Source organism: Pleurodeles waltl, chromosome 4_1, assembly GCF_031143425.1.
Source record: "Pleurodeles waltl isolate 20211129_DDA chromosome 4_1, aPleWal1.hap1.20221129, whole genome shotgun sequence".
NCBI lineage: Eukaryota > Metazoa > Chordata > Amphibia > Caudata > Salamandridae > Pleurodeles > Pleurodeles waltl.
Window position 1 is genome coordinate 983245407 of NC_090442.1, and position 22972 is coordinate 983268378.

The 22972-nt window shown below is 45.1% G+C and overlaps 1 protein-coding gene across 1 annotated transcript in view; it reads right to left on the bottom strand.

Moving 5' to 3' along the window:
• The window catches only part of ABCD2 (ATP binding cassette subfamily D member 2), a 238479-nt gene that overhangs the window by 99020 nt on the left and 116487 nt on the right, over nt 1-22972 (bottom strand). Inside the window, exon 4 of the mRNA XM_069229758.1 lies at nt 21859-22024. Coding sequence (XP_069085859.1) covers nt 21859-22024 — 166 coding nt within the window. The remainder of the gene's footprint in view (nt 1-21858; nt 22025-22972) is intronic.

A 22972-nucleotide genomic window follows, 5' to 3' on the forward strand; every position in this document is an offset into this window, starting at 1 on the left:
TGGCTGTGTTGGGTTCGTTAGATAGGGAGAGGATGAGTTGGGTGTCGTCGGCGTAGGAGACGATGTTGATTCCGTAGCTTCTGGCCATGGTGGCCAGAGGGGCCATGTAGCCGTTGAACAGCGTGGGGCTGAGGGAGGATCCCTTGGGAACACCGCAGGCGGTAGGTGTGGGGCTCACAAGGAAGGGAGTAAGTCTCACTCATTGAGTTCTGCCAGAGAGGAAGGACTGGATCCAGTCGAGGGCCTTGTCTCTGATGCTGGCTTTGTGAAGTCTGCATATCAGGGTGTGGTGGGAGACTGTGTCGAAGGCCGCCGAGAGGTCTAGCAGGATGAGTGCTGGAGTCTCTTCCTTGTCCAGCAGGGAGCAGATGTCATCTGTTGCGGCCACGAGGGCCGTTTCGGTGCTGTGCTTTTCCTGAATCCGGATTAGGAGATGTCGAGGATGTTGTGGTCTTCGATAAAAGTGGAATGTTGACGGCTTTTTCAATGAATTTCGCAGTAAATGGGAGTAGGGAGATGGGCCTGAAGTTTTTGAGGTCTTTGGGGTCTGCCGAGGGTTTCTTGAGGAGGGGGTTGATCTCGGCATGTTTCCAGTCGTCGGGGAAGGAGGCGGTAGTTAGGGAGCGGTTGATGGTGAGGCAGAGCTTATGGGCCATGGTGTCTGCGGCTTTGTTGATGATGTGGTGGAGGCATGGGTGCGTGGGGGCCCCAGAGTGTATGGACTTCATTGTTTTCAGTGTGTCTTTGGTGGTGAGGGTGGGCCAGTTGGTGACTGTTGGTTTGTCGGTGTCGGGTTTTGGTGGAAGGGGTTCTGCTCGTAGGCTGCCCTCACTGAAGCTGTCGTAGATGGTCTTGATTTTGTGGTGGAAGTAGGTGTTGAGTGTGTCGCAGAGGTCTTGAGAGAGTGGGATGTCCGTTGTTTCGCTGTTGGGTTGGGCGAACTCCTTGATGATGTTAAAGAGTTCCTTGCTGCTGGGTGCGTGTGAGGAGATTCTCTCTTGTATAGCTTTTTTTCTGATGCTCCTGATGAGTTGGTGGTGAGCGGTGGTGGCAGCTCTGAAGTTGCTTTGGGCTTCTGTGGATTTGCTGTTTCCTCAGATTTTCTCAAGGCAACGACAGGTGCGTCTGGATTCTCTGAGTTCTGGGGTGAACCTGCTGGCTTTCTTGGCGGGTGTGCTGTTGTTCCTTTAAGGTGGGTAATGGTGTTGGTGCAGTAGGCAATCCTTTTGTGAAAGGTGCATGCTGTGGTGTACAGGTGGTCGTTGTATCCGATGGTGGGGGCGTAGTTGGCTAGGGCTACGGTCAGCTTGTTGTCAGTGAATTTTGTCCAGCTTCTATGTGATGGTTGGTGCTGTGGTCTGATGACGGTGGGTGTGGTGAAGGTGAAATGGATGCATTGATGGTCTGTCCATGGGAGTTTGGATGTGTGACTGAAAGTGATGGAGGCTCCTGTTGTGAAGATAGGGTCGAGGGTGTGTCCTGCTGAGTGTGTAGGTTCCGTCACAATCTGTTGAACCCTTATGTTGTGGAAGTTGTCTAGATGGGATGCGGAGTTGGGGTCTTGAAGGCTGTCGGGGTGGAAGTTGAGGTCTCTCAGCAGGGTTTAGTTGGTGGCTGTGATGGCTCGTGCAGTGATGCAGTCGGTGAAGGGTGTGCGGGGTCCTGGTGGGCGGTAGATGTTCCATCAGGCTTGTGTATTTTTCTGAATCTTTGGAGTGTGTGCTCAAACGGAGGTTAGACCTGTGAACGATAGTGATTCTTCCCAGGGGTGCTGGGGTGGTCTTTCTGGGTGATCTTGTATCCTTGGGGAATGGCGATAGAGATTTCCGGGCCTAAGGTGGTACTGGTCCAGGTCTTGGTGAGGAAAGCGACAGCCGGGGTGGTGCTGTCAAGGAGGTCCCAGATTTCAGTAGCCTGTTTATAGAGGGAGCGAGTGTTGAGGAGAATGCACTTCAGAGTTTTTGGCATCGGTGTATTGTTGCGGATGGGTTGTGCTGGGTCCAAGGTCTTAGTGGAGGTGTGGGTTTGGCGGCAGTGGAGGCAGCTAAAGGGTCCGTGGGTGTCAGCTGGTGATGCCTGCTTAAAGTTCTTATTGCATTCTGGATTGAGTGTGATGAGTGCTGCTGCCATGTAGAGGTGGCGGGTCCAGGGGTCCTGGCGCTGGTTGCGGTCGGGTCGCGGATGGGCGTAGACGGGCTTGCCTTAGGCACGCCAGTGGTGCACCAGCGATGCACCTGCTGCGCTCAGCCGCCATTAAGTATGGAGGGGGGAGGGAGAGGACAGCTGGGAGGCGGGAGCGGGAAACGGCACAAAAAGAGGGGTGAGGTCGCGAGAAGCGAGAATGAGAGGAATGACAGGGAAAACGAGAAAAACAAGGAAGAAGATGGAGGAAAGCGTAGAAAAGCGAAAGGCACAAAAAACAGCACACTAAAAGAAAAAACGAGGGGAGAGGATGGAAAAAAGAGGAAAGAGGCAGAGGGCAGTATAGCAGAAGAGCAGAGCTCTCCCACTAGACACCAGGGATCAAGCGCAGGCAGGAGACTGCGGGTGGAGGAGGGCCTTGAACTTCTGACCGGAGTCAGAGTTCAAGACAGACAGGCTTCACTTGCTGGTGGAGCTACGAGGTGGCACAGCAGTTCACTGACCAGGTCAGTGAGGTTGCTCTTCATACCATGCAGCGGCGCCATTAAGTATGGAGGGGGGAGGAGAGGACAGCTGGGATGTGGGAGCAGGAAATGGCGCAAAAAGGGGGACGGGAAACGGTGGCAGCAGCAGCGGCGGGGAGAGTGAGAGAGGAGAAAGCAAGAGAAGCGAGAATGAGAGGAATGATAGTGAAAACGAGAAAAACAAGGAAGAAGATGGAGGAAAATGCAGAAAAGCGAAAGGCACAAAACACAGCACACTAAAAGAAAAAGCATTTGCAATGCAAATGGTCTCGGGTTTGCTTAAGCTCGAGCAATTAGCACTGTAAACTTCTAACCAGACTTTTCTTGCCCATAAATTCAAAATGAAAATAAAACAGTTTCACATAACTAACTGGGCTTTTCTTGCCGTATAAACTTGAAAGTAAAAGTTTCACATAAGCGAGCTGACAGCCACCATCAGTGCAAAGCAGACACAAAAATGGAACTAATAGTTCACTCTTAGTGAAACCTATCGGCAAATATGCAATAATCCATGTAACCGGCAAAAGTGCAATTATCTACGTAACCGGCAAAAGTGCAATTAACTATGTAACAGGGTCGATGTCATGGAAAGTGCTCAACTTCTGCCAAGCGAGATCAAGCTGTGAAAAAGTAATCCACAAACTGGACGGAAAACAGCGAGCCTTGTATGTTTTCAGTACTTGGACGCTGCGCTCGAGGAGGGCTAACCACCGGAAAAGGCATGATGTATGAATGCCTTCCACTAATGAAAAAAGCTGATTTTAAAAGGCAAGCCAACGAACCAATGAAAGACACTGACGTGACATGGGAGTGGTTTGAAGCCCAAAGAGAGATAACAACATGGAATTGAATGCTTTGCACTTACCCGTAAAAAACGAGGGCAGAGGACGGATGTAGGAAGTTGGCTCTGTATGTACTATTTCCAAGTAAGAAATAGTGTGCACAGAGTCCAAGGGTTCCCCTTAGAGGTAAGATAGTGGCAAAAAGAGATGATTCTAATGCTCTATTTTGTGGTAGTGTGGTCGAGCAGTAGGCTTATCAGACGGTAGTGTTAAGCATTTGTTGTACACACACAGGCAATAAATGAGGAACACACACTTAAAGACAATTCCAGGCCAATAGGTCTTTATATAGAAAAATATATTTTCTTCGTTTATTTTAAGAACCACAGGTTCAAGATTTACAAACAATACTTTAAATAAAAGGTATTTCACTCAGGTATCTTAGGAACTTTGAATCATCACAATAGCATGTACAGTTGTGGCAAAAATGGCAATAAGCTATTTTAAAATTGGACACTGCAAAAATCAACAGGTCCTGGGGGAGGTAAGTATTTGTTAAGTTCACAGATAAGTAAAGCACTTACAGGGTTCAAAGTTGGGTCCAAGGTAGCCCACCGTTGGGGGTTCAAGGCAACCCCAAAGTTACAACACCAGCAGCTCAGGGCCGGTCAGGTGCAGAGGTCAAAGTGGTGCCCAAAACACATAGTCTTCAATGGAAATAGGGGTGCCCCGGTTCCACTCTGCCAGAAGGTAAGTACCCGCGACTTTGGAGGGCAGACCAGGGGGATTTTGTAGGGCACCGGGGGGGACACAAGCAGGCACAGAAAGTACACCCTCAGCGGCACAGGGGCGGCCGGGTGCAGAGTGCAAACAGGCGTCGTGTTTGCAATAGGATTCAATGGGGAGACCTGGGGGTCTCCTCAGCGATGCAGGCAGGCAAGGGGTGGGGCTCCTCGGGGTAGCCACCACCTGGGTTAGGAAGAAGGCTGCTTGGGGGTCGCTCCTGCACTGGAGTTCGGTTCCTTCAGGTCCTGGGAGCTGCGGGTGCAGTGTGTTTTCCAGGCGTCGGGTTCCTTGAAGCAGGCAGTCGTGGTCAGGGGGAGCCTCTGGATTTCCTCTGCAGGCGTCGCTGGGGGGGGGCTCAGTGGGGTCAACTCTGGCTACTCATGGACTCGCAGTCGCCAGGGAGTCCTCCCTGTAGAGTTAGTTTCCCGCAGGTCGAGCCAGGGGCGTCGGGTGCAGAGTGGAAAGTCTCACACTTCCGGCGGGAAACGTGTGGTCTTTAAAAGTTGCTTCTTTGTTGCAAAGTTGCAGTTTCTGTGGAACAGGGCCGGTGTCCTCGGGAGTTTCTTGGTCCTTTGAGATGCAGGGTAGTCCTCTGAAGCTTCAGAGGTCGCTGGACCCTGGTGGACGCGTCGCTGTTACAGTTTTTCTCGAAGTGGGGAGACAGTCCTGTAGGGCTGTGGCCAAAGCAGTTGGTGTCTCCGTCTTCTCTGCAGGGCTTCTGGTCAGGAGTCCGTCTTCGGGTTGCAGGAATCTATCTTCCTAGATTCTGGGGGGCCCTAAATACACAATTTAGGGGTGTTTTTAGTTCTGGGAGGTTAGCAACCAATGGCTACTATCCCTGAGGGCTGCTACACCCTCTTTGTGCCTCCTCCCGGTGGGGAGGGGGTCACATCCTTAATCCTATTGGAGGAATCCTCCATCTGCAAGATGGAGGATTTCTAAAAGTCAGAGTCACCTCAGCTCAGGACACCTTAGGGGTTGTCCTGACTGGTCAGTGACTCCTCCTTGTTTTTCTCATTATCTCCTCCAGCCTTGCCGCCAAAAGTGGGGGCAGTGGCCGGAGGGGCAGGCATCTCCACTAGCTGGGATGCCCTGTGGCGTTGTAACAAAGGGGGCGAGCCTTTGAGGCTCACCGCCAGGTGTTACAGTAACCTGCAGGGGGAGGTGAGAAGCACCTCCACCCAGTACAGGCTTTGTTCCTGGCCACAGAGTGACAAAGGCACTCTCCCCATGTGGCCAGCAACATGTCTGGTGTGAGGCAGGCTGGCAAAAACTAGTCAGCCCACACTGGAAGTCGGTATGTTTTCAGAGGGCATCTCTAAGATGCCCTCTGGGTGTATTTCACAATAAAATGTACACTGGCATTAGTGTGCATTTATTGTGCTGAGAGGCTTGATACCAAACTTACCAGTTTTCAGTGTAGCCATTATGGTGCTGTGGAGTTCGTGTATGACAGACTCCCAGACCATATACTCTTATGGCTACCCTGCACTTACAATGTCTAAGGTTTTGCTTAGACACTGTAGGGGTATAGTGTTCATGCACCTATGCCCTCACCTGTGGTATAGTGCACCCTGCCTTAGGGCTGTAAGGCCTGCTAGAGGGGTGACTTATCTATGCCATAGGCAGTGTGAGGTTGGCATGGCACTCTGAGGGGAGTGCCACGTCGACTTAGTAATTTTCTCCCCACCAGCACACACAAGCTGGCAAGCAGTATGCATGTGCTCAGTGAGGGATCCCCAAGGTGGTATGAGACATGCTGCAGCCCTTAGAGATCTTCCCTGGCATCAGGGCCCTTGGTACTAGGGGTACCATTTACAAGGGACTTACCTGGATGCCAGGGTGTTCCAATTGTGGAGACAAAGGTACAGTTACGGAAAGAACACTGGTGCTGGGGCCTGGTTAGCAGGCCTCAGCACACTTTCAAATCATGACTTGGCATCAGCAAAGGCAAAAAGTCAGGGGGTAACCATGCCAAGGAGGCATTTCCTTACAACGGAAAAAAGAGAACAGAGGCAGAGTGCAGCCTAGCAGAAGAGCAGAGCTCTCCCACTAGAAACCAGGGATGAGACGCAGACAGAAGCCTGTGGGTGGAGGAGGGCCTCGAACTTCTGAACAGGGTCAGAGTTCAAGACAGACGGGCTTTACTTGCTGGTGGAGCTACGTGGTGGCAGAGCAGTTCACTGACTAGGTCAGTGAGGTTGCTCTTCCTACCTATGCAGCGGCGCCATTAAGTAGGGAGGGGGGAGTAGAGGACAACTGGGAGGCGGGAGAGGGAAACAACGCGAAAAGAGAGGCGGGCCACGGGGCAGCAGCAGCGGGGAGAGTGAGAGGGAGGAGAGAGCGAGAGAAGCGAGAATGAAAGGAATGATAGGGAAAATGAAAAAAAAAAAAAGAAGGAGATAGAGGAAAACGCAGAAAAGCCAAAGGCACAAAAAACAGCACACTAAAAAAAATAACGAGAAGAAAGGACCGAAAAAAGAGAAAAGAGGCAGATGGCAGCCTAGCAGAAAAGCAGAGCTCTCCCACTAGACACCAGGGATGAGGCGCAGGCAGGAGCCCGCGGGTGGAGGAGGGCCTCAAACTTCTGACCGGGGTCAGAGTTCAAGACAGACGGGCTTCACTTGTTGGTGGAGCTCTACACGGTGGCAGAGCAGTTCACTGACCAGGGACAGACTTCTCCCACTAAGCAACGGCATCTAATGCCAGGCACGTGCGCTGCCCTGTCGTCTGCCCCGCAGTTCCAAGGCGTGCACCACTATCCACTCTAGGCCTGCTTTAACCTCCACCCTCAATGCACTTGCCTCTAAAGGACACTCTCCAGCTCCTCTAGTCATGAATGCAGTGTACTGGCCAGAATGTTAACAAGGGTTCTAACTGGCTGTCACCTGTCAGCGGGGCTTTCTCCTGGGTGCCTAGGTAGCTGGGTTCCTGTGACAGAGGCAGAGGGGGGCACGGGAGGTTCTCCCTCTAAGTAACTTAGGGCCAGATGTACCAAACGTTTTGCGACTCGCAAACGGCAAAATCTGCCGTTTGCGAGTCGCAAAACGCGTATCCCAATGCAGAAATGCATTTTGCGAGTCGTTACCGACTCGCAAAATGCATTTCAGACTCGCAAATAGGAAGGGGTGTTCCCTTCCTATTTGCGAGTCGCATTGGGATGCAATACCATTTGCGACCGCATATGCGGTCGCAAATGGCATCGCAGTTACCATCCACTTCAAGTGGATGGTAACCCAATCGCAAATTGGAAGGGGTCCCCATGGGACCCCTTCCAGTTTGTGATTGCACCCCAAAATATTTTTTCAGGGCAGGGAGTGGTCCAAGGGACCACTCCCTGCCCTGAAAAATCCGAAACTAAAGGTTTCGTTTTTTTTTGTAGTGCAGCTCGTTTTCCCTTAGGGAAAACGGGCTACACTTAAAAAAAAAAAAACCTGCTTTATTGACAAGCAGGTCGCTAACATGGAGGCCTGCTGACGTCAGCAGGCCTCCATGTTAGCGAGTGCCCATACTCGCAATGGGGCCGCAATGTGCGACCCACCTCATGAATATTCATGAGGTGGGTCATTGCGACCCCATTGCGAGTTGCAGTCGGTGTCTGAGACACCGTACTGCATAGCAATTTGCAACTTGCAAATTGCGAGTCGCAGGGACTCGCAATTTGCAAGTCGCAAATTGCTTTTTTGGTACATCTGGCCCTTAGTGTACAGTGGGAGAAATACTGACTGAGAACTGAGGACGGCAACAGCGATGAGGTCAGCGGCAGTAGTGGCAAGCCGCAACAGATGGGGCGGGCAGAGGGCTGGGGCCGGCCCCTTTTGTCTCAGCCAAGAAGCACTATGCAGTGCGACCTTACACCCTGTGTAGCCATGTAGCCCTGGACCCACGTGAAAGACCCAAAACACCATCTGCTTGCAAGCAAGAGCACAGCCGGGGCTCAGTAGCCGCTCGGTGAGAGAGACCCTCAGCTGTAGATTTTTTGCATCCTGGCATCCAAGAGGCCTGCAGCCTCCTTGCATTGTCCTTGCATCCTTCACATGTCTAACAAAGTCTCCGGTAGCCGAGTGAAGGATGGGCTTTCACAATCTTGGGGGAGGACAATAGAAGTGTCACTGAGTGAATCTCTAGCAAATAGGATTTATTTGTTTTATTTCTCCCAGGCTGCAAACAATAGCAAATGGACCCCTTTTTATGTTTGTTATGTAGGTGGAACGTTTCTTTCTGCTTTCTTTGCAGGAACTCGGCATTCTACAGCATGACAAAATAGTAATTTTCAGGGAAACTTAACAAAATAGTTATTCTCAAAGAGCTGTTGAGACAACACCTACAAATACTTGGTCGCTTTTGAAAACACAGGGGCAGATTTCAAACTTTCATGCAGCATAACGCAGCTAGCCATCTTTCTGCACTGTGAGAAAGGGCAGGAATGTGCAGTTTTTATCATTATACTACAAATTCATGTCCTTTCTAGTGCTGGTGCACTTTAGGCTCCCTAGTGTCAATGCAAGCACCCTTGCGTCATGTTACAAGGCTGCCTGCGTTGTAGGCAGGATTGTTTTTGTGCAGGAAGGTGCCCCTTCAAAAACAATCCTTAGAGGCATTTACCTCTTTCTTTGTGTGCTGCAGAATGCAGCACAAATAGAAAAGGGGGAAAAAGGAGAGAAATAAAGATATTTCTCTTCGGTACACCTCACCGGGTGAGATGTAGCACTTTGACATATTCCCAGGTCTAAGGGTAAATCTGGGAATATGCCAAAATCCATAGGTGGATGCATAGGAACACCCACTCTCCACACCTGGAATGTCTTACTGGGACAGAAACTCAATGCAGCAATTTGTGCTGCCTTGCGTTACTCTAGATTTATCAAGCCATGCGGGGCCACACACGGAGGCCCTGCATGGCTTGATGAATCTAACTTTTTGTGTCGCTCTTCCACCCCCTTGCGCAGTGTGTGACGCAAAACCCTGATAAATACACCCCTCAGTGCTTTCGTATGAGTTCATCCCACACACCCAAATTTCTCAATACTTTTCTTCAGTTCAGGATTAAGCTGATCACCAAATTAAGCATGATTCCATCAATTCAAAGTATATGGAATGAAAAACAAGATGTTCTCTATTCTATACAGGGGCAGCTCCTCCATTAGGGCGTAGGAGTGTTGCCCTTCCGCCAGCAGCGGCATCTGCAAACCTTTTACTGAAAAACGATAATAAACTATGTTTATTATCGTTTTTCAGTAAAAGTGGCGGGGCCACAGGGGTGACAAGCAGTGAAGGGGAGTGCTCAGCAAAAATACCCCTCAGAGCGTATGTGTGTTTGGTCGGCCGTCTCAGGCCAGCCAAACGCACATGCAAACAGAGCTCTCTCCAGCCCAGCAACACAGTTGCTGGTAAAGCCTCTCAGACAATCCTGAGGCTTCTCCGAAGAATGTCAGGATTAGCTGCAGGGCAGGCTGTGAGCCTGTACCTGCCTGTAGCCAGCAGAGGAGAGGAGCGGAGCGCTGCAAAAAAGGTAAGTGTTTTTTTGTAATTCATTTCGTTTTTATTTCCCTACTACCCCCCCGCACGGCGCCCCAACCTTTCTGTGAGCTGCGAGCCGCCACTGATTTTATATCAACTTTTATTGACTGCGCAAATTACACAGGCCCATAAGCAATAGGAACATATGACATAGGGCCTCATTACGACCCTGGCGGTCGGTGGTACACCGGCGGTAACACCGCCAAAAGGCTGGCGGTGTACAGCCAGTTGATTATGACCGTGGCGCATTGGCCACAGCCATACCGCCGGCCCCTGCAATTTACCACCAGGTTTCCGCCAGGCGGTCATAATGAGTCCCCAACCGCAAGCCTGTCCATTGCGGTGTCAGTAAACACCGCCATGGAAAGGCTGGCGGCAAGGGGGACTCGGGGTGCCCCTGGTGGCCCTTGCACTGGCCATGCACTTGGCATGGGCAGCGCAGGGGACCCCAGACACAGCCCCATCGCACATTTCACTGCCTGAATTTCGGGCAGTGAAATGTGCGACGGGTGCTGCTGCACCCGCCGCACATCAACATTGCCGCCGGCTCTATTATGAGCCGGCTGCAATGTTGATGTGATTTTTCCGCTGGGCTGTTTCCGTCCACTGGCCCAGCGGAAAAATCATAATAGGGAGCCACCAATACCGCCAGTATTGGCAGTATAGTGCCGCCCACAGCTTCAGCAGTCTTTCTAGAAGACCGCCGAAGTTGTAATGAGGGCCATAATGTCTATGAATAACACATTCGCTAATAAAAAAATTCTAAAAATTCATTGTCCAGAGTCAGAATAAATCAGATTTACCTAATATTTCCATATTGGTGCACAGGAAGACAAAGCTAAAAGGAAATAATAGTATCACTGTAGGTGTTCTCTGCATACACTGTGGGGTGTTGAGATGAGGAATGGAACCATAGGATCTGATCTCAAATGCTTAAATGAGATCCTTTCCAACACATCCCCGCAGGAGTAGATGTTGGAACAGGCTAATATTTTGATTTATAGAGCTTTATACCGGTTAGACTGAGTATGACAGTATAACAAGAAGCTCTGAAAGCAAAGAGGCAATCCATGGAAGCAGAAGGTCACAAAATGTGTTCTTGTTTTCCCTGATAGTGGTACTGTTCTAGCTAAAGTGGTAATTGTGTTGGAGATTCTCTTCCTCAAATGTCTTTATTAAGATTATGATAATCTATATGGTTTCTATTGACAAACTGTGGTTTTGGATGTTTGTAACTGAAACTGCTACAAATCACTGTGCAGCAGGTATTGAGCTACACACACCAATCAACTATAGTAATTTTTTATTTTTAAAATAATGTGCATCTTGTTTGAGGTATTATTATTATTATTGTTATTACTTTTATTATTATTATTATCATTATTATTATTATACACCGTTTCCTGAGTTGCCAGAATTTTTTTATTAAAGAATATATTAAGGAAAAATAATCCATTGAGAGGGGTGTTGGCTCAGTCTCTTTAACTATTGCTTGCATGATCTGCCATTCACATCTCAGATCAGGCCGCAGGACGCAAAAGCCCTCATTATTACATTGGAAATTCCACTTACCGCCACGGTGACGGCCGCCAACTTAACACCGCCGTGGCGGATATCCGTACCTGATATTATGACACACACACACCAATCCGTCAGTATTCAGCCACATACACAAATCCGCCACACCAAAGGTCAGTGATAAACTGGCGGTATCAAAACCCACACCGTTACGCCAACAGCACAACACACACCACATTATGACCCACGAATCACCACGGCGGACATTCAACGGCGGTAAACCACTGGTGGTACATACAGCCATGCCCACAATGGACACCCACATACAAAACACCACCACATTGGACAATTTAAACAACACACACCTGACACCCATACACACACCACACCCACACCACTATAAAACACACATCCACATTACCCACAACCCCATACAAACAACAATTACTGCCAGGAGATTGAGACCAACACCACTGACATAAATCAAGCCACACACTATTCACACCTATACACCACTCACGCACTATACATCACACACCCCAACACATTACCTGTCCACGATTCTGTATATGTATATTAAAGCACTTGCCTGATCCGGACGATGAGGATGATTAAGACAAAGATGAGTACGAAATCGCGATGGAACAGTTGGATGTGAATTTTGGAAAGAAAAAAATGTTGTAGTGGAACAATTAAAATTTTTAAGAAGATGGCAATTACCACGTGAATCAGTGGAGAGTTATGTTGCCAGATTAACGGGTTTGGCATCCTCATTTGACTACAAAAAGTTTCAGGATGAGATGCTAACAGACCAGCTGGTTTTAAAGGTGCATGACAAGAAAATACAGGAAAAACTGTTGAATACGGAGGATTTGACTCTACAGATGGCAATAGACATAATAAAAAGAGTGGAAATAACAAATGAGGGTTTAAAAGAGCTGTCAACCCCAACAGGAACAGTGAATTTTGTCAATGCCTATGGTTTCAAACACAAGAAAATGGATCAACTCAGTGCTTCTGCAAAATCAAAGGAGAAAACCGATTTGATTTGTCTTAAATGTGGATTAAGGGGGCATATTGCAACCGATTCATGTTGTCCTGCAATTGGTCAGATTTGCAGGAAAGCAAAGGGGCATGTTGCAAGGGTGTGCACGGGAAGACAGCTTGGTGTAAAGAAGGCTAAAGGAGTAATCCGTTCTGTAGAGTATGACAACAGCGATGAGTGTCCAACAATTCATTTTGCAGGTTGTGGAAGTCGGAAGTGTAAATGTGAGAGGACCTTACTGTGTCATCAATACTGATGGGTTTGAGATGGAAGTGATGGCTGATTCGGGGGCACGGTACACGCTGACTGGTGTGCGCTTAGTAGCATAATGAAATAAGCCCCATAGATTTAGTGGGGTACATGGAGGCCAAGTTGGAGTTTCAGCACATGGGGGTATATTCCAAAGTGTACTTTGTTGAAGAAGGTGCCAATCTTTTGAGTTGGCCACAAAAAGATCTTGGAATATGGTACGGTTAGATCCCAACCATCCTGAAGAGGTACTGGGTGCAGGCACTGATGTGAGCAATGTGCAGAATTGCAATGTGCAGAATGTAACTTATGTAAACTTTGTTGGGAAAACTAAAAGGATTCGTGCACAAAATTATTTTGAAGCGAAATGCTGTTCCCAAAGCTCAGAAGCCACGTTCTGTTCCTATTGTGTTGAGGGAACAGTTGCGTCAAGAGTTAACAAGGTTATGTGAGCAGGACCTTCTAAACAAAGGTTTAGGATTTTGTCCTAAAAATAAGGGAGACATTTGTCAATCTAAGATAGATCTCTTTAAATTTGTGAGGAAACTTAAATTGAAGAAATACTTTGAGATAAATCCCATAAACGTGGATACTGGGACGACTCAACAACAAACTAGAGCCATGAGTACACTGTCTATACAAGATATTAGGGATACAGCGGCAATTTTATCAATTACAGACTAGGAGGAATCTCCTACCATCATGTGTAGGGTCTTACAAGATCTAGATATTGCTGCAGCTATCCATGTGAGTAGTGGTTTGAAACAGAAATCAATTTGGACACCTATGGTGTCAGTAGATAGCAACATAGAAGTATTATATAAATTAGTGAACGAAGATTTGAATAATAAATTCGTATCAGACAAGAAACATAAAAAAAGATTACAATTTAGATTATGGCCAATACCAGGCATTGAAATCCCTCCGGACAGATAGGGATATAGTAATTAAGAGAGCTGATAAGGGGGGAAATGTAGTTATTCTCAATAGACAAGAATATGAAAACGAGATTTACACACAACTTAATAATGAGATATATTATGAGAAAATAAAAACGAATCCCATATACGGTGTAGTCAATTAGATTAATCAGAAACTTCGTGAGTGGTTTGAAAAAGGTATTATTGACATGGATGAATATAAATACCTACAAGTTAATCGTCCGAAATTTCCATGTATTTACACGTTACCAAAAATATACAAGAATTTAGCCTTTCCACCAGAGAGGCTATTGTGTCTGGCACAGGAGGTCCCACTGAAAGATTAGTAGAATTTGTCGACATATTTTTACAGCCCTTTGTATATAATATGCCTTCATATATTCGGGATACCAAACATCTTCTGGGTATGTTGAGTGATATAGTATGGGAACCTGACACTTACTTGGTGACCCTAGATGTGGAAGCTTTGTATACTAACATTTAACATGAGTCAGGATTACAAGCCATAACATATATATTGGGTAAAAGATTGGCGAGTCTATCAGAGCATACTAAGATGCTGATTGGAATGATGGATTTTATTTTACAAAATCATTTCTTTCTTTTAAAAAATGTTTGGTTTCGACAGAAGCAAGGTGTTGCGATGGGATCTAAGTTTTCGCCATCTTATGCAAACTTATTCATGGGATGGTTCAAAGAAACGTGGCTATGGGGAGCTGGAGCATCAGAATGGCATACATATATTCTCTATTGGGGGAGATACATAGACGACTGTCTTTTACTATGGACAGGCACTCTGACAACCTTACATGCTTTTTGTAACTATTTAAATAGTAATAGTGTAAACATGAAATTTACCTATCAATATAGTCTTACCAACATTGAGTTTTTAGACATAGAACATTTCATAAAGGAAAATAAGATTGAAAGCAAACTATTTAGAATATCTACGTCATGTAACTCATTACTACATGCTACAAGTGCCCATCCGGTTAGTCAAATCAGAGCAATACCATTTGGTGAAATGATTCGTGCAAGGAGGAACTGTAGCTTAGATGAACATTTTGAAGCATGTATTGAGGACATCAGAGAAAGGTTTAGAGTCAGAGGTTATCCAAAGGAAATTGTGGACAACTCTATACGTAAGATACGAAATGTTACTCGAGATAGTACACTTAAAGACAAACAAAAAAGAAAGTCACATGGGCAACAAGTGAGGATAATTGTAGACTATACAGATCGTTCTTTATTACTGTTAAAAAGTATGAAGAAATACTGGCACATTTTATTGCAAGATGTTACTATTAAGAAGCACCTAGAAAAGAAACCAACAGTTGTTTACCGTAAAGGTAAGACCCTGAGTAACTTGTTATGTCCCAGTTATCCTAATACACATATTACCAGGAGTTGGCTGGATCAGGAACACAAGAGGTTTTTATAAATGTGGCAATTGTAATATGTGTAGATGGGCATGCCAGGGACAAAGAGATTTTGGAATTATGACTAACAATAAGAGATATTCTATACAAACATTCATAAATTGTAATAGGAGCTATATTATTTACATGTTGATTTGCAAATGTAATCGCATATACATAGGAAGCACCATCCGCCCACTGAAAGTCAGGATTGGAGAACATTGGAGAGCCATAAAGCATAATGACGACAGATTCCCCATTGCTGTACACATGAAAGATTGTAATAGCCAAAGCACACAGAAGGAATTTGAATTTTTTGGATTTGATCATGTCAAATTAGATCCGAGAGGAGGTAATAGGGAACTTGTTTTGAGAAGGAGGGAATCATGTTGGATTATTAGATTAATGGCAGTGGACTATGATCTAAATTCTGACTATGAACTTGAATATTTTTGGGGGGATTGACAGCTATAAGATGTATATATGGACAAACATGCACGGATGAGTGGGACCTAGGTATCAGAAATCCAGCTCAGGTAAAGCTGTATTGACTGAGTCACGCATAACATTTGTCTATATTATCATCGTTACATTACAAAATTCTATAAATAATCTCAATATAAACACACAATGTACATAAATAGAGCAAGCCTGTGATCTTATACCTAATAGATAGATATAGTCGCTAATAAGTCTATTAAGTATATATGAATAGTCCATTAATTCTATTCAAGATAGAGAAATACTTAACCTGATATTTTTCAATGACAGATGTTAGAGTGGTATAGCTATGGGGATTAGTGAATCCTGGTTATACATGGTCAGAGTTGAGCATATTTAAATGCGAAGGATAAACTTTTTCTAATGTTAGTGATATAACCAGGTCTAAACACATTTAAATATAACGTGGTTTATATAACATGAATTGTTATGTAAGAAAGGGGATTCATATTGTTGTAGGTATTTAGTTTTTACAGAATATAGGTTCTTGATGAGGCGAGCGTTCTATCTACGTAATGCTACGTCTTTTAATGAATTTAGAATACAAAGTCGTATTCGAAGTCCTCTTTCTATTGTAGTTAGCACGAGAAAGAGAACATTAATTACGAGAGCCCTAGCGAAGTCCGTTTTCAATGTCGATGAACCCTAAGTTTTAAAACGAAGAAACACGGTGCAGCTTGTTCGCGTACTCGCGTCAGTTACAAGCCTTGATATGAGGTTGCTGCTCACTCTACACATAACGAGGACGACGTAAGGGGACATACGGCTTCTGAAAACTAAGGTAATTCGAGGAGTAGAGAGATAGTTGTGCTATACCAAAGCGATATATATTTTTACTTTAAGCTATCACTTAACAAGGCTTTTTTCTTTCTTTTCTTTAAAAGGAAGAAGGAGATATCTGTATATAGAATACATAAATAATTAATGGCAATATTACAGTGTAAGTACTATAATAGGAGATATTTAATAATTTAGGTTTAAAAAAAGAAAAATTCAAAGCAGCAAAAAATAAACAAGAAATAAAGTAATATAAATCTATACTTTTCTAATATTTAGTTGCATTTGCAGACAATTGAATCTAAGATATAACTTCATATACAAAAACGAAGTCAAATACATCAGGTAACATCTAGAAACGTATCTGTTATAATCTAACTAAATACATACACTTTGGTGTCTCTGGTATGTAGAGTTCCACTCATGGGTGCATGGAGCTCTTTTTACAAGTACTATAAGTAAGATAGAACTATCTAGGATCACGTAGTATGCATTGGATTTCCACCATATATAAGTTTATTTGTTATTTCACTGGGTGTAAGATGTTAATAAGAAATTTAGAAAAATGTTTGGGATTTACTAATTATTTTAAACATTATGTTGATTGGATATTATAAATTGTTAACAGCTGGAAGAAGCCTTGATGAAGTCCAAGGGGAGATGCGTACCCTGACGAAACACGTGTTGGCTTGGCTGTGTTTGCTTAAACGAAAGATTAAAGAAGAAGAAGACCTTCTTTATGGATCAATGGACTCTGTGGTTTTGAGTTAATACACATTTACCTTAACTGATGAGGGCTTGAGTGCTTCCATTTAATACTGTATTTAGGGATAGCTTTTAGGGCTTCCCAATTGGAGGTTGTTTTTGGGGAACAACCTTGGATAGCACCGTCCACAGGATACTTTTATTGTAACGATTAGTGAGCACCTTACTCTCTTAAAATCCCCTATCGTATTAGCTTAACATTGCTCTGGCCTCGCCTGATCTGCTGTTGACGCAGGACATGGGCACAATCAACAATATTTTAAAAGGTTAACATTATTTTCTGCCTAATACAAATAATAGGTGACATATGTAAAAGCTTCAGTCTGAAATGGAGTGGCCTAGCACTGCTTTGGGGACCCCTGTAACTGCTTCCTCTGGCCATGTCACGCTCCAATTTCATAAACAGGATCACAGGTTCTAAGACTGATTTTGGATGCTCACACCTTCGTCACGCTGTGAGCTACCATGGAAACTACCTGCAATTCTTGTTGTTTCTTTCAGAAATATTGTAAAACATTCTTGTTGCTGTTTCACAGAAGTACTAATTTCAGAGTTGACTGAGGATAAGGATGCGCCTAATGTGCAGGGACTGAGCAGAAAGGAAGCAGGAAGTGGAGCAAAGAGGATTTAAGCATTCATAGTAGGCAGACTGTGAGAGCAAAGGACAGGAATCCCCTGCTCTCTGGGCCTAGAGCAATGTATCACACGCAAGGAAACAACAGATTTCAAAACACCAGCTGAAACTGGTATTTATTTAGTAACCACACACTATCATTTTGTACTGGGGCAGAGGTTAATGTATGTCGACAGCTACTAGGACAAAGATCAGCTCCATGAATGTGCTTTCATTTAGGAAATTTCAGTCACTATGTCACTGAAACTGGTACACACGGACATGCACTCTGGAAAGGGAGACACGAGTGAGTAAAGTGGGACAGGGAAAACCTACGCACAAATGGGATCCGTAGAAAGTGACACACACTGCAACTGAAACACAAGATCCATTGATCATACATAAACGTGTTATGAGGAAGGACACAAAACTCGCCCACTTTACAGCTCACCCATCATAGCAGTACACGCAACTATGCCTGAGTCTTAACAACACTGAGAAGCTGTGCAAATGGAAGACACTGAGCTATACAAAAGACAGCAAAACATAACATAATGAGAATTTAAGATGTTTAAAGGAATTTTCTCCTTCCTCTGCCTTCTGACATATTTCAGTGAGACTCAGTAAATTGCACTGTCAGAAACTCTAACTACCTTTAGCCTCAACCAAGCTGTCCTGAGCACCAATCAGCTTCTTGAACTCACCTTGAAACCTAGAGGCAACTCAGTTTGCAGTACAGGCTATAGAAGACAATTATGGCACATGACAAACAAAAGTGCAGAATTACACCTGGGCAAAGAAGGTTCTCTTAGGAAATAGGAACATAGATACCATGCAAAGTGAAGCACAATGTGTGAAACATAACAGTGAATACAGCAAGCACTTATATTATCTTAAGGGTTTTGCACTCAGTTTGAGAGGTAAATCAGTGCCATTGCTTGCAAAGTTAAGAAATTGAAATACAGGGCCCGGTAGCAGCTCATCTTAACTTTAGAAGATATCTGTAATGTTATCAATGATCTCACAAAACATGTGATGAGTGGTGTAAAATGTAAGGTCATAAGCAGTGCCTGGAGAGGATGTAAGTTATACCTACTTAAGTGACCAATAATTGATTAACTTCACTGTTTTTTGAGTTTCAACTTTGACGTTTAAACATTTTCATTTAACTATAACGTCACTTTAACCATTGTTTTTTTCAGTGAATTTCTAAGAGTTTTTTTAAATATAAAGTAAGATATTAGTACCATACCTAACTATGTTGTCACTTTAACTTTTGTGTTTTTTCAATTAATTTCTGTTTTTTTAATCATGTGAAGCCACCCTCCCTGCCTTCGGACAAGCGCACAGGGAAGTTGACTGCTGCGCTCAACCCTGAAACCCTGATAGGCAGCCACCCTCGCTCTACACAGCCTTTAGACTTGCGCAGCAAAGGTTGGCCATGCAGTCTGCCTCTGGTCCGGCCCTACACCTAACTCCCAGTGGATCTGCCAATACTCCACTGCACATGGCCTTTGGCTTTAAACCAGGCCCTCTGCCACACACCCCATAGGTGGCCAACCCCTGCTGCTCACAGCCTTTGGCAGTGCACAGTGAGGGGTTGTCTGGAGGGTCTTGCCTTTGGACAGGCCCTATGGCCAACTCCCTGACCCACTCATGTGCAGTTGCGCATGGCATCCCTCATGTAGCCAACCCACTACAGACACCCTTTCCATTTTTTTAATGGTTTGTGAGCCTGTTGTACTCTCACAGGAGTCAGCTCACCCCATGTGCTCCAGCACGACACTCTCAGGAGCACAAAGGACTGCCCTAACTCCCACTCACTGTGCTCCAGCGAGACACTCTTGGTAGCAAAGGGGGAAGCCCTGGCTCCAGCAATAGTCCTGGGGGGAACGCAGCACTGCAAATAAAATGTTTTCGTTTGGCCCGAGGAAGGTTTCCTCTGTGACCCCCTACCACCTCCACAAGGTCAAGGATTCCCTTAACCTGCCCCTTATACTTTTTCATTTTCAGGACCTGGGGAATGAGTCCTATGTCGTGTAATAGCAGCAGCAACATTTCTCTTCATGTTGCGGCCAGCCAATCAGAGCACAAGCTCCCTCAGGACTTGCGCAAGCGAGGCAGCTGGTGGGAAAAAAGCCTCCTTGACAATCAGATAGCTCCATTTATTTGAAGATCCGTGATTCATGACTCCCAGAAGAGTCCTGCAAACCCAACCATCCAGATAGCTACAAGTTTTTAATATTAATTTCTCAAAAGCCACTGAACAGATTTATACCAAATCCACAAAGCACCCTTTTTTAGGCAAAGACCTAGCTTTCTGCCAAGTTGTGTGTAATTCCATTCAGCAGTTTTGGCTGTAGCACTGTCTAAAATTCTGTATTTTAAAGGGAAATTGGGTTTTGGGCCCTCTCCACTTTTTTTTCTTGCCCTCCACGCAAGGAAGGAGCTGAGACAGATGAACATTTTTTTCGGAAATTTTTGTAAAGATTCGTCAAACGGCACCAAAGTTATTAGCAAATTAAAAAATCAATTTCAAATTATAGCTAGGTAATAGCTATAAATACACAGTGGTGTTGCCATAGGAAGAGCATTTTTGTTTGCTAATAACTTTAGCGCCATTTGATGAATCTGCACAAAACTTTCATTAAAAAAAAAGTTCATCCATCTCTGTTCTACATTTTTGTGATGCTCCCTCAAGCGAGGCCAAGAAAAAGAGTAGGGGCCCAAACCGTTCATTTGGCATGCCAATTCCCATAGGAAAATGTCCTCTCTGATGCTGAAAAAAATGTCTGAAATAAATTACACAAAATTTGGCAAAAAGTTAGAACTTCACCCAGAAAGCCTGCTTTTAGTAATTTGGTGTAAATGCATTCAGCCGTTTTCGAGATATTAGCATTTAAAGAGGTGCTTTTGGTGGCCATGAAGCGGTTAAAAGTTAGGTATATCTGGAACATTGGTCCCACGGGAGACCTGCATACCAAAAATGTAAAAAATAGGGCCCTGTGGCTTGCCAAGGGAGCTTTCTCCAGGCGACAAACTCTGTACCACAGGACTGGCACTGATCTGATTGGCTGGCCACAAATCACAATGAACTGTTGAAACCACTATTACAGAGCTCAGGGACGCAGCACTCATATCCTGTAAAAGTTTGAAAAATGAGGTATAAAGGGACTTCGTAGGGATACCCAGGTGCTTGGGTGAGGACCCAGAGTGACCCTCATGGGCCAAAATTTGTAACAAAATGTTCATGTCACAGGGACCACGGTACTCCTAGGGAAACCCACGTGGTCCTCCCATGAATTATTACAACAGTCTCACGCAACCCAGCACAGCCATCCTGTGTGGTACCACAGTCTCCCACAGGAATTGCTAATCAAGCTTCAACCCCATAGTACTGTAGTTCAGTGCAAGCAAGGATGTACGCATTTGCGTGGGGGGGTGGCATCATGAGTGGAAATGACCATGCAGAGCAGGATGTTAGCTGTTTGCGGGGTTTGGGTGTAGGGGCTGAACAAAGGCCAAGCCCTGGTGCCAACCCCTGCTGTGCACAGCCAAAGGCTGTTAACAGTAGAGAGTTTACTATTTGTGGGGTGGTTGCCCAAAGGGCCTGTCCAGAGCACGGTCTGCATTCATCCCCTTACTGTGCACTCCCAGAGGTTGTGAGTAGCGGGGGGTTGGCCACCTTTGGGTGGTTGGGTGCAGGGCATGGTCAGAGGCCAGACTCCACAACCAGCCTCCCACTGCATAAGGCCAAAAGCCACTTTCTGTGGAGTGTTGGCTAAAGGCATGCATAGTCTGGTTGGCTCCCCGCCAAGGTTGAACGCAACAGCCAACCCCATCTCCAGATGGCAGAAGCAAGGGGAATTGGCTAAATATGATTAAAAAACATGAAATTCACTGAAAAAAACAAAGGTTTAAGTGACGTTATTTATAGTTAGTTATGGTAATAAGATCTCTCCTTACGTTTAAAGAAAAACAGAAATTCTGTGAAACAAACAAAGGTTAAAGTGACTAGATTCTTAGGTATGTTAATACGAGTTTAGCTTATGTTAAAAAAAAACACCGTACACATTCACTTAAAAAACAAAAGTTAAAGTTAGGTGTTGAAAACGATAAAAACAAATATTTTAAAAAAAACACTGAAATTCCCAAGTTGTATTTTACTGAGGTAACTATAAGTTGTGCCCGACGATGCACTGATTATGACCTCAAATATTACATTCATTCATTAAGTGTTAAACGATTGTCAGCCTTAACTTGTTATGATTGCTTACCTTTAATTTCTAAAGGCCCATCAATGTGCAGGTCTGCTCTGCTTTCATTTTTTGATTCCTTGTCGGGTTCTTCAATAGCAGCTCTTTTGTATATCCCTCTCTGTACTTCGTTGAAGACTAAAAACATATTGTGCACACGTGCCGTGTAGCCAGCCAATTCGGTGACCTGCAGAAATAGATTGGGTATTACCAAGCGATGTGGAGGTCTAACAACTCAATAGTAAAACCAGTACACTCACCTTAAGAATGCACAATGCTCACTCTACAGTTCTGTGTATTCATACCAGGACTTGCCAGTGGACCCCTACCCTAGGCGAGAACAGGAAGCAGAATTCGGACTAGTGCAACAACTTACCTTTCTTTGAAGCACCACCCTCGCCTCTTAAAGCAATCATTTGTTCTGATATAAGGGACAAGATGGTCTAACTCATCACTGCCTTTGACTAGTCTGTTTTAAGGAAAAGAGGGTTATAAAGATCAACAACATCTCAAGATAGCCACTGCTAGCCCTGGCGGGGGCGTGACGTAAACTGATGGAGTGACTCCTGCGGAATGTGAAGAGGGGACCCTGAGTCACACACATCTCACAAACATCAATTGATCTTGAGCGGAATGGGGGGGCCTCTGAAGGGTTGGTGGACCCTTGGACACATGCAGGGCCCGCAGGGGCCTGCATTACGCCCCTTACCCGTGGCTTGTCCATCAGTACCCCAGCTCTCAATCAAAGCCGGGAAGGCAGCGACCCAGTTCACTTTCTGTAGTTTCAACCTCATGCCCTTCGATTGACTGGTCAGCAGCAAACAAGAAATGTAGGGGCTAGTCTATGGTCTAAGTGTCAACCGTGAAGTCGCTAGAGGTGCATGATGTCACTTCCGATACCCCTTGGATATTAGCAAATTGACTTCCATGAAAACAACAGGTTAAACTAGCTGCTACATTTTGATTTAACAAATTATAGCTATGTGATTAGAACACGTAAAATATTTATAAAGAATTTAAATTACAACCGAACATTAATACGCCCTTTTTGTAGATAAAGCACGCCTCCATAGCTTACTGCCAAGACAACCGCACCTAAAACAACGTCCCACGGCATTCTGCACTTTGGTAAACA